The 12482-nt window shown below is 45.2% G+C and overlaps 1 protein-coding gene across 1 annotated transcript in view; it reads right to left on the bottom strand.

Annotated features, from left to right (window-relative positions):
• DNAAF5 (dynein axonemal assembly factor 5) overlaps positions 1-12482 on the bottom strand; it is a 45412-nt gene that overhangs the window by 20264 nt on the left and 12666 nt on the right. The window contains exons 5-6 of the mRNA XM_053554649.1: positions 3310-3542; positions 77-289 (exon numbers count right to left, since the gene is read on the bottom strand). Of these exons, the coding sequence (XP_053410624.1) occupies positions 77-289; positions 3310-3542 (446 nt within the window). The remainder of the gene's footprint in view (positions 1-76; positions 290-3309; positions 3543-12482) is intronic.

The following is a 12482-nucleotide window of genomic DNA, read 5'->3' as shown; positions in this document are numbered from 1 at the left end:
AGCACCAGGCCTCACTGATGGCCACTGTCAGGCACGACACTTGGCATCCTGCCTGCCTTCTCTTTTGTGCTCTTACGCTTTCAGATGCTTGGCAGATGTGGGTCTGAACCAGGTGCGTGGCGATGACCTTCACATGCGGCTGGAGGGCTTCACGGGGGGAGCCTTGAATGGTGGATGCCAGCACTAAGAGGCTGGAGGGGGAGGGTGACTTCTTCAGCATTGCCAAGATTAACTTCAGGAACACCTTTGGGGGGACGAATGTTCCAATCAGCTCTGCAGATCTTACACACTATGAGAGGGAAACATGAGGAAACAGTCTGTGTGAGAAAGCTCTCGGCATGTGCTTAGCATACTTATCCTCTCGTGGCCTCTTAGAATTTCCAGGAGTCAAGGGCCCCAGCCCCAAGGGAGGCCAATATCAAGGCACCTTCCATGTGCCCCTCCTCCAGTATTAGCAACCTTCGTGTTTTACTAATGAAGAGTTAAACACCAGCATTTCCACACTAGGAATCCTGCTCAGCAATAAAAAGGAACAACTATTGATCCACCAACAACACAGGCTGATCACAGGGCATTATGATGGGTGATAAAAGCCAGTTCCCAAGGCCACACACTGCACAGAGATGGAGGCAGACAGAGGCTACCAGGAAGGGGGTAAGTAGAAACGGCCACTGCGGAGCTCTGTGGGGGCTGGGCATCTGCTCAGGTCAGCAGCAGGCACCAGTGCATGACAGTCACACGGACAGAGCCCCTGGAGAGGTGAGGAAGGGTAAGGGATCTCTGTGCACACTGTCCAACTTCCTGGGAATCTGTAACTATTTCAAAATAGAAAGTTAAAAAAACTGAAAGAACTCTCAAAAAACAGAAAAAGGAGAACTCACTCTACCTTCTGTTCCCCTACTCCACTCCCACTTGCTGGAGTTCTTAACCCAGCCGCTGTGAGCAGGAGTGGCTGGGCCGGGCCCCCACAGCACTACCACTCTGCCTGGGTTTTCTCCCACTCCGTCTCTCCCCTTGCCTCTCCACATCTGTCTCTGCCTCTGCCCATCTCTTTTTGTCCCTCCCCATCTTTCTTGTCCTTCCCCATTTCTCCCTGTCTCTTCCCATCTCTCTCTCTGCCTCTCCCCATCTCTCTCCTTGTCTTTTCCTATCTCTCTGTCCCTCCCCATCTCTCTCCCTGCCTATCTCTCCTCATCTCTCTCCCTCACCCCTCTCCCCTTTCCCATGCATTCCACCCCTTCTGACTTGCTCCTCAATAGAGCTTAGTTGGATGGGAAGTGGAGGTGGGAATCTGACGTATTCCACAGAACAAGGCTCTATGGCTTAAGTTGCTGGAAACTAGGTAGCATGACCCTTGACAGGATGAAAGAAAGAGGAAGAGCATTAGTTGTCAAGGTGGGCACTGAAAGTTTAAAAGGCCCCTGCTCCATGGCACCTCACCCTAGTAGAAGAGGAGAGAAAACAGTGATTCCAGCAGAGCCCGGCATAGACCTGGGTCAGAAAAACAAACCAACCTCTCTCGGTCCTATGTTAACAAACCTGTAGCAAAAAGAGGTTCCCGGGAAATTTGACCAAAGGATGGGTATTAAGACATGTGAAGGCTCAATGATTCCCCAACAATAAAAAAAAAAAAAAAAGAAAAAAAAAAAAGACATGTGAAGGACTGTCGGCATGTCGTTACACGTGATCATGGTTCTACACTCGTGTCAGAAGGAAAGGCTTCAACATTATGGCAGAATCAGTCCAGGGCTGGGATCTGCTCTGAAGGAGCCACGGTGACCCATAAAGGACGGGCAGGCTGGGACAGCTCCCAGAACACTGACATAGGGGTGGTGCACAGGGAGGCCGGCAGCCTGCACACTGTGGCAGGAGCTCACTGAGGTCTCCACGAAGCTGTGCTGGGGACCTGCCCTAGCTGTCCGTGATAGGCTCTCCCAGAACATGCCCTCCTGGGTCACTGTCCTGCATGGTACAGCACATTCTCTCTCCACAGATCCCAACTAGCCCATCAGCTTCACAGATCATGTGCTAATGCTACCCATCACTTAATCAGCCTCATCCTGCATAAAATTAGATTGGGGGCCATAAAATAATGTCAAACAGAAGATCAGGAGTTTTGTATAGAACAACAAAAAACCCCTCGCACAAAGTTTGGCTCTGTTAGCGATAAACCTAATATCCAAAAACTGGAGCTATATGCCATATAAAGGATTATATGCAACTTTATTTTTTTTTTTGGGAGACAGAGTCTCATTATGTCACCCTCGGTAGAGTGCCATGGCATTACAGCTCATAGCAACCTCAAACTCTTCGGCTTAAGCAATTCTCTCGCCTTAGCCTCCCAAGTAGCTGGGACTACAGGCACCCACCACAATGCCCAGCTAATTTTTTGTTGCAGTTGTCATTGTTGTTTAGATGGCCCAGGCCAGGTTTGAACCCACCACCCTTGGTGTATGTGGCCAGCACCATAACCACTGTACTATAGGCACTGGGCCTGTATGCAAAATGATTTTAGTTTTTGAAAAGTAAAAAAAAACTCACATGCTATATAAATAATAGGCTTCAAATGGCTTGTTTCTAAAAACATAAATCCAGCAACATGTATTCTAAATCAGTAATGATGACTTAGAACAGTCAACATCAAACATATTAGCAAAAGTTTCTGTGCAATGGAATCTGAGATTCAAGATGAGAAGAGTATTTTGGACTAAAACCTTCAGTGAAAGCTTTAGTCATTCCCCTAAGCACCAAAATGTGTCCCCATGGGATGGGTGCACGGTCCTTAGGTGGTGCCTATCAGCCGGGGCACCGCCCAACCTCCAACAGTCATGTGAGAAAGGTGTGAGCTGGACAGTGATGCTTCCAGCTCACAAGGGCACTGACCACCTGTCTAGCTGTCAACGGGCAGCGAGAAAGAGGAAGGCACCGGGACCACTACCCACTGGATGGCTAGGGCATCTGCCAGAGTCACTCACAGTCCTCACAGGCTGGGAAGGGTCTGAATGTCCTCACAGTGGAGCTTAAACTCCCAGGATCTCCATGTCTCTATTAGACATGTCTCCTGGTCCTTGGACCCTGTCTGGTGAGCAGCAAGTTTACACATGCCTGACTGTGCTTAGAGACAAGCATGGAAAACTCACCTTTAACACAGTTATTTACAGGGACAGAAAACAGAGCAGGGACTAGGCAACCTGGGGTGAGGGGATGATATGACCATGTCTTTCTGTCATTATGGACAGGCCTGCACACCCAGAGGGGACTACACTGCAGGTCAGAGCTGCATAAAATGACCAAACAGGGCAAACTCACACTGCTGACCACAGCTCTCTCATCATCGTCACAGGCTTGGAGCAAGGTCCTGAGGATGACCTCGAGGTGCTGTGTGATGTGGTCCTCGGCGTGGGTCAGCAGCACAGGCAGCAGCTGTGCTGCCTTCACCCTGGTCCCCGCCACCCAGTCCGAGATGTCGTGGCAGAGGGCGGGAAGGATCTTGGACAGGTTCCTGGACACGAGCTCCCGACAGCCCAACACAGGACGATTATCTAAGGGATGAAAAAGAAAAAAAAAAAACAAAACACCACCAAGAAATTCACAAAAAAACTCTCAATGACTTGTAGGTTAAAGTGATTTATCACACACCTCCTTTAAGGTATACCTATAAGCTTTAGATCTTAAAAATTCAAAACAGTTCTCAAGACAAAGACGAAGACATAATGTGCCACAATGTAGTTTTGAACATATTCGGCTATAGGAGGTGTTAGTGACACATGACAAGCTATGCAGACTTGGTACAGGGACACTCAAGCAAAGAAACCCATCACCTCTCTCTAATGCAGCCCACCTACCTCACCCTCATCCCCGGGTGACAACCTGCCTTCTGTCCTGTCGGTCAGACCGCATTTCCTAGAATTTCACATGAGTGGAACCATACACGGTACGTGCATAGTACATGTTCTTTCTTCGTTTGGCTTCCCTCGCTCTGCCTAATCATTCTGAAATCCATCCATGTCATAGTGTGCTTTCACTCCTTCTCACTGCTGAGAACTATTAGACTATGTGGATACACTAGTTTACCTAGCTATTCATCTGCTGATATGTGTTTGAGTTGTTTCCAGTTCAGGGCTATTACAAACAGTGTTTCTGTGACTATTTTAGGTAAGGTCTTTGTGCAGAAACATGCTTCCACTGTGCTTGGGCAAGTACCCGGTTGTGAAATGGCTGGATCAGACACAGGTGTACATTAAACTTCTCCCAAGGTGGCTACCCTGTTCCACATCCCACCAGCAGTGGGTGAGAGTTCTAATTTCTCCTGTCCTCACCAGCACTTGGTTTAGTCAGCCTTACATTTAAAACAGTCTGAAAGGGTGTAATGTATTTCCTCGTGGTTTTACCTTGCTTTGTCCAAATAAGTAATGATAATGAACATCTTTTCAGGTGCTGATTTGCCGTCTAGGTCATCTTTCTTGAAATGTCTTTTCAAATCTTTTTCTTTTTCCCATTTAAAAAAGTTTTCTTACTGAGTTCCAAGAGTTCTTTCTGTATTCTGGAGACGAATCCTCATATGTATTATTTCCACACATCTCCAATCTTTGGTTTGTCTTTTCATTCTCTTAAGAAAGTCTTTGCAAGAGCAGACTTTTTTTTTTTTTTTGAGACAGCATTCGAGCTGTCACCCTGGGTAGAGCGCCGTGGCATCATAGCTCACAGCAACCTCCAACTCTTGAGCTCACGCCTCAGTTTTTCTATTTTTAGTAAAGATGGGATCTCACTTTTGCTCAGGCTGCTCTCAAACACGTGAGCTTAAGCTATCCCCCTAGACCTCCTAACACCCTGTCTCCCAAAGTGTCAGGATCATAGGCATGAGCCACCGAGCCAAGCCAGAGCAGAGATTTTTGTTCTGATAAAGTCCTATTTATCACTTATTCTTCTATGGAATGTGCTTTATGATGTATCTAAGAAAGCTTTGCCTACCCCAAAGTCACAAAGGTTTAACATAGTTTGATAGTTCTAGGTTTTACCTTTAGGTTTGGGATGCATTTGGGCTAATTTTTGCACAGCATATGAGACACGGATCCAAGTTTCTTTTTTGGCTATCAATAACCCAATTATTATAGCATCGCTATTCCCAGGCTATCCTCTCTCCACTAAATTTCCTCTGAATGCTTTTGGAGGTCAGTTTCCAGGTGTTGTGTGTCTGCTTCCAGATTCTCTCTTGTCCCACTGATCTGTCCTTGTGCCAGCAACACACTGCCTCCACTGCTATAGCTTTTTAGTAACTTTTGACACGAGAAATTGTCAGTCTCTGAACTCTACTACTCATGGTTATGGCTGCTCTGAATTCTTTGCCTTTCCATGTGAATTATAGAATTAGTTTGTTAATTTCTACAAAAAGTCTTCATTAAAAGTTTTTGAATTAAAAAATTCACAATAATTCTAAAGATAGAAATCAAAGTATGATATGGGAGAATTTGAAGGGTATGGGCCATGCATGGTGGTTCACATCTGTAATCCCTATAATCCCAGCACTCTGAGAGGCTAAGGTGGGAGTACTGCCTGAGGCCAGGAGTTTGAGACCAGCCTGAGCAAGAACAAGACCCCAGCTCTACTAAACATGAAAAATTAGCCAGGCATTGCAGGCACTTGTAGTCCCAGCTACTTAGGAGGCTCAGGCAAGAGTATCCACTTGAGCCCAGGAGTTTAAGGTTGCTGTGAGCTGTAATGATGCCACTGTACTCTAGTCCCCACAACAGAGTGAGAGCCTGTCTTGCGGGGGGGAAAAAAAAGCACTAGGCACAGTGGCAGACACCTGTAGGCCCAGCTTCTAGGGAGGCTAAGGCAAGAGAATTGCTTGAGTCCAAGAGTTTAAGATTGCTATGAGCTATGACATCATGGCACTCTGAGGGTGACTAAGTGAGACCCTGTCTCAAAAAATAAAAAAAAAAGATTTTAAAGGGTATGTTTTAATAAAAAGAACAGCTTAGACCATGAGATCCCATTTCTAACTTTTATTTGTTATATTTCTATTTTTATGCTATATTCAAAAAGGAGTTCCAAATGATTCAAGTTCTGTTGGGTGTTTAAATGAGCTTGTCCCAATTAATGCCCAATGCACACCGAGGGTGTATGGTCTAGCCTACTATCTCTGGCCCACATACATGTGCACTGCATGCAGCTGTAACACAGTGCTAAGTACTCATGTATCTAAATACAGAACATCCACCATAAGCACGTAGTATTATAATCTCATAGAACCACTGTCACATTACAGTCTATGCCGACCGAAACATGGTTATACAGCACATATCTGCATGTGGTTCTGAAGCCTACTTCTTTATATTTAGCATAGCAGATGTAACACCTTCTAGAGCAGTGGTCAGCAAATTGTGGCTCACAAGCTAAATCTGGCTATGCTGCCTATCCTTATAAATAAAGATCTACTGGACACAGCCATATTCACTTATACTGTTCCACGGCTGCCTTTAATTGGCGATGGCAGAGTGAACAGTTGTGACAGACAATACAAGCCTACAAAACTAAAACACTTACTATCTGGTCTTTTATAGAAAAAGGTTTGCCAATTCTTATTCTAGATTCTAGAACTGCACTTTCCAGTAGAATGGCTGCTAAAACATATGGCTATTTAAATTTAAGTTCATTAAATTTAAATGGAATGGACCATTCTGTTCCTCAGTGGTACTGGCTGCATTTCAAGAGCCTGATAACCACATACGGCCAGCAGCTATTGTGCAGGGCAGCACAGAGAGTATTTCTGTTATTACAAGACATTCTGTTGGTCAGATGTGCCACAGAAGAATTCAGAGCATGACTTTAAATAGCCACAGAGCATTACTATTGACCCAATTGTTTCCAACTTTCTTATAATTAACACTATGAAGAACATCTTTATATATAAATATTTTTACACATCTCTAATTGCTTAACTTGGATCAATCCTAAAAGTGAAATCACTGGGCTGCTGGACCTGGATATTTAGTGTCCTGAAATGAACCAATGAACTGCTCCACTCCACACTCCTGTATGTGGGATATAAGCTCAGGACTATTTTTTTTTAAGTTTCTTGTTCTGTTTGGGTTTTTGTTTGTTTGTTTTTTGAGACAGAGCCTCACTTTGTCACACCAGGGTAAAGGGCCGTGGCATCATAGCTCACAGCAACCTAAAACTCTTGGGCTCAAGCGATCCTCTTGCCTCAGCTTCCAAAGTAGGTGGGACTCCAGGCACTATTTTTAGAGACAGGGTCTCTTGATCCGGCTGGTCTTGAACTCTTGAGCTCAGGCAATCCACCTGCCTTGGCCTCCCACAGTGCTATAATTATAGGCGTGAGCACTGCACCCAGTCTCTTTTTCTATTTGTTTTGATTTTTCTCTCCTAAAAAGGTAATATAAGAACAAGGTGAAAAAAACAAATCAAGCAATTCAAGAGAACAAAAAGCTAAGTCTCCTTTCTAGCCCATCCAGTTTCCTGGCTCCCCCAGCCTTGAAGATGGCCCATGTACACAGAAGAGGGTCCACCTCCCACTGCACAGGGTTCTATACTCGGCTGCTTTTATCAGCTGTGGTTATTAATGTTCCCCAGCAGAAGAGAAGGTAGTTTTGATGTCTGTGCATACACAACTCTATTTACCAGACTCGCCTGCTGCTGCACCACGCAGGTGAGGTCACTGTCAACACATCTTTGCTCACGGGGTGCAGAGCTACAGTACCGGCTCCTAATCCCACAGAATTTCTGGGTCAAAGTACATACGTACGCTTCTTTTCCTAAATTTTTAGCACTGTTCAACCATTATTTGCCCCATTTAAGTCCAAGACTGTGCCTAGAAATTAAAAAGGGCATGCTGAACACCAAGGCTGAAATCAACTACCTGTGTGATAGTATCAATCAAACAATCGGAACCTATAAGCTTCTAAAGTAGTAATTTCCAAAATTACCAGTCTGACAGAATTAAACCTTCTCTCTCTCTGTATCCCCCAACAAAGTAAACAGAACTTGAAGTATAAACAATCTTATCTTGTATTGAAAATCACTGTAAACTGGATAGGAATAAGAGTTCATTTCCTATGGTTCCCCCAGGAGGGGCCCAGCCTCTCCATCTCAGTAATGCCTTGTTTTCCAGAATCAGACTGGCCACCCTGGAAACCTGCTATCATGCCTTAGCCCCCGGGGGGAAGGCCCCACCAGCACCTGCTCCCCAAGCAGCTGGACATGCAGAAAAAGCCATGGGGCTTCAACTCCCTTTCTGTGGGGAGGCCCTCAGTAAATATTTACCAAATGCACAGACTGTTAAAACTGATCCCAGCCTCAACAAGTTTCTTAAAACAGCTTGACTAAGGTATAATTTACACGTCGCAGAATTTGCTCATTCTGCATGTCTGAATATGGGGAATCCACACTCCCGTGCACAGCTCTGCCCAGATCCCTGCCGTCACCCAGCAAGTCCTCTAGAGCCCAGTCTTGAGCCAACAGCTCTGTCTTTTCTAGAAATCCCACATGAAGGGGCTTCTTTTACTTAGCATGTTTTTGAGATCCACCCACTCTACTGCACGTTTGAGTGCTTCGTTCCTGTTGCTGGGTAAACATCTACCGCCTGGACATACCTTATTTTGTTTATTCACTCATCAGTTGACAGATGTGAGCTGTTTCCACTTTGGGCTCTATGAATAACACTGATATAAACGTTCACATACAAATCTCAGTGGATATGGTTTTCATTTCTGTTGAGTATGTATCTAGGGGTGGAATGGCTAGATCACATGTTAAGTGCATGTTTAATATTTTAACAAGTTACTGGACTGTTTTCCACATTGCCTCCACTATCTTGCCCTTCTAACAGTAATGCACAAGGGCTCTAATTTATCCAAATCCAAATTCCTTTCCAGGTTTGATTATTTATGTTTTGATTTATGAAGCAGAATGTGAGGTCAGTGTTTCCGTAGATCTGTCACACAGCCCTGGCAGCAAAGGCAAACACTGAGGAAGGCCCTGAGGCCGGAAGCAATTATTAACTTCCTAAGTGCAAAGTCCAAAACTCCCAGGCCAGGTGTCCAGACAGCTCAGCAATTTTCTATTCATCTTTTCTTTGAAAACATAATTGCAGCACTTTAGCAAGGAAAAACCATGAAAAGACAATTTAAGTACAGCAGGGATACAGAGGTCACTAGCCTAGCCCTGGCAGGACCCACCTAGCAGCCACAGTGAGAAGACTTATTAAAGAAGATGCAAATAGGGCGGCACCTGTGGCTCACTGAGTAGGGCACCGGTCCCATATGCCGGAGGTGGTGGGTTCAAACCCAGCCCCGGCCAAAAAAAAAAAAAAAAAAGAAGATGCAAATATCTGCAAAGCCAACTTATTTTGATAACTGAAGTGATGGCAATAGATAATTGTTTAACTTTGCTAGAAACCCTGATAAAGATAAGGAAGCACTATGACAAAACCAACATTGCAGAAAGGAGGGGATAGATACCGTTTGGCAAGGGTGGAATTTGGGTAGGTGGGTGAGGACAGATTAACAGCGAGTAAAGAGGTCAAAGTTCATAGTTTCTAGACCTGCGGCTGGGGTAGGAGGGCTCTACAACCTCTTGGGACCTGAGGATCAAAGCTCATCCCCTAGCCCAAGCCGAGGTGAGAGCTTTCCTTTTCTTTCGATTGTAGTTTTCACCTCACACCCTATGCAGCCAGCAGGAAGGTATCTGAGGGAGAACTGAGGAGCTCCCAGCAATGTGTGACCACATTCTGTTCTGAATCAGACGCTAAGAAACCATTATTTATTCTCTCCACCACTGGTAACTGTCAGCAAGGATACTTGAAAATTAATAATTAAAATAGCCAGGTGCGGTGGCTCGTGCCTGTAATCCTAGCACTCTGGAAGGTCGAGGCTGGTGGACTGCCTGAATTCACAGGTTCAAAACCAGCCTGAGCCAGGGCTAGACCTCATTTCTAAAAATAGCTGGACATTATGGTGGGCACCTGTAGTCCCAGCTACTTGGAAGGCTGAGGCAAGAGAGCAAGAGAACTGCTTGAGTCCAAGAGTTAGAGGTTGCTATGAGTTATGACGCCACGCACTCTACTGAGGGCAACACAGTGAGACTCTGTTTCAAAAAAAAAAAAAAAAATTAGGCTCAGTGCCTGTATCTCGGTGGTCAGGGCATCAGTCACATACACTGGAGCTAGTGGGTTCGAACCCGGCCCCTTAGTCCCAGTCCTCAGCTCCTTATTAGTGTTAAGTGAGGTATTTATTTCCTGTTCCCTAAAAGATGGAGGCTTCTGCTCATGTTCCCAGCTAAAACAACAATGCTAAACAACAACATTGTTGCTAAACAACAATGACAACTGCAATAACAAAAAAATAGCGGGCGGTGCCTGTGGCTCAAAGGGGTAGGGCGCCAGCCCCATAGGCCGGAGGTGGCAGGTTCAAACCCAGCCCCGGCCAAAAACTGAAAAAAAAAAAAATAGCCAGGTGTTGTGGTGGGCACCTATAGTCCCAGCTACTTGGGGGGCTGAGGCAAGAGAATCACTTAAACCCAAGAATTTGAGGTTGCTGTGAGCTGTGACGCCATGACACTCTACTGAGGGCAACACAGTGGGACTCTGTATCAAAAAATAAAACAAAACCTAGCTTATAGTTTAATGAACCACAGAGAGAAGATGTTCTGATAAATGCTCTTATAGCATGTTCTGCAGGGCAATGACAGATCTTATTATGGAACTATAGGGGAATCTGTCACACAGGGAAAGCACTTAAGTAGTCATCACATAAAACACCCAGTTAGGGTGATGGGACAGGCTCCAAGGGCTCATGGCCCGGAGTGTCCATACCCTTTTATAGCACAACCCCCGGCAGTCTTTCTTCCTCAGGTGTTGAGTGGAATAAGAACCTGCCCTCCAAGGCTGGCACAGGGCAACTCATGCCCATTCTCCCTGCAGTGTGGAGGCCCAGGTACCCTCTAGGTGCTGTGGTCCACCTGTGTTTACACTTCTACCACACAACTTCCTTCCAACCCTTAAGTCACTTCTGAGCTGTGCAGGCACCCAGTAAGTTGGGACTGAGAACCCCAGATATGTTTCTCAGGGCCACAGCTGTGATGACTGAAAGCATTTGGGGAATGTGCCACCAAGAACTGCCTAGGAATGGCAGTTCCGGGGAGCTCTGGAGGGGACCTGGTCTGGAAGCAGAGGTCAGGAGCTCCTTGCCCTACTATGTGTTGAACACAGCTCTCCTGGCCTCTCGAATCAATGAGCATTCAATGGCAAGTTGGGTCAGAAGCAGATGGAACAATAAATCACTTATTTTTTTGCACAATTAGACTAAGTGTAATTGAATTGCAGGCAGAACAATAGTTCACTGATTTCTTAATTTGTTTATCCAAGTATGATTGCAGGTTGACCTCCTACTTTGTGTTTAAAACCATTGTGAATATGCAGCAATGACAGTGTTCTGTGACAGGTTTTGGCTGTTCAAAAAAGCAAGTGTCCAAGAAGTGACTGGAGGTTGATTTTCCTAGAAGAAACGGAGACTGAAGTGCAGAGGACAAGGTCAGTCCAGGGGAGGACACTGACCCACCAACTGTGGACCAACCCCTTAGTCCCAGTCCTCAGCTCCTTATCAGTGTTAAGTGAGGTATTTATTTCCTGTTCCTTAAAAGATGGAGGCTTCTTCTCATGTTCCCAGCTAAAAAGATTCTTCCGTTCTTAATACGGGAAGCTAAATTGGAGTGGTTCAGTCATCACACAGGACTCTGCTGGTTCCAAAAAATGCATGCTAGTTTTTCCAGCCTATTTCTTTATTCTCTGCATAGTGTAACATTTCTGACAACTTTCACTCAAGTGATGCATCTCTCCAAATGTGTTGGTGAAACCACAAGCAAAGCAGGTGAGTGCTCGGGCAGAATGTGGCTACACAGCAGGAATTATGTGGAAGGCAATCTACACATAATAGTATTTATTTAAAGGGAAGTCTACTTATTTCTAAAATGGGTTTTAAAAAGAGCTGACTCTATTCTCTTGTGTTAAAAGAGCTGGCAAGCCATTCACCATTACAAAGCAGTGCTTCCCTTTGCACTCAGGCATTGCCAAGGAAAACACTCTTAAGAGGGAGATAATTTCAAAGTAGAAAGGAATCCGGAATCTACTGTCATCAAACCATCTGGTGCTGGCAGTATGCAGCTTCACTGTCAGAGGCGTGTCAAGCATGAACTTGTACTTCTGCAGAAAACGACACTTGGTTCAGGTAAATCACTGACTTGAAGGAGACAAATTAAGCCCTTTCCAATCTTCTCAGCACACAGCCTGGTTTTATTTTAGTTTTTAAGATGGACTCTCACTCTTCTGCCCAGGATAGAATGCTGTGGTGTCAACATATCTCACAGCAACCTGAAACTCTTAGGCTCAAGTCATCCTCTTGCCTTCAGCCCTCAAGTAGCTGGGACTACAGGTGCCCACCACAATGCCAGGTTAGTTATTCTATTTT

Source organism: Nycticebus coucang, chromosome 12, assembly GCF_027406575.1.
Source record: "Nycticebus coucang isolate mNycCou1 chromosome 12, mNycCou1.pri, whole genome shotgun sequence".
NCBI lineage: Eukaryota > Metazoa > Chordata > Mammalia > Primates > Lorisidae > Nycticebus > Nycticebus coucang.
Note: the sequence above shows the minus strand (reverse complement) of the source record. Positions and strands in the feature narration are given on the sequence as shown.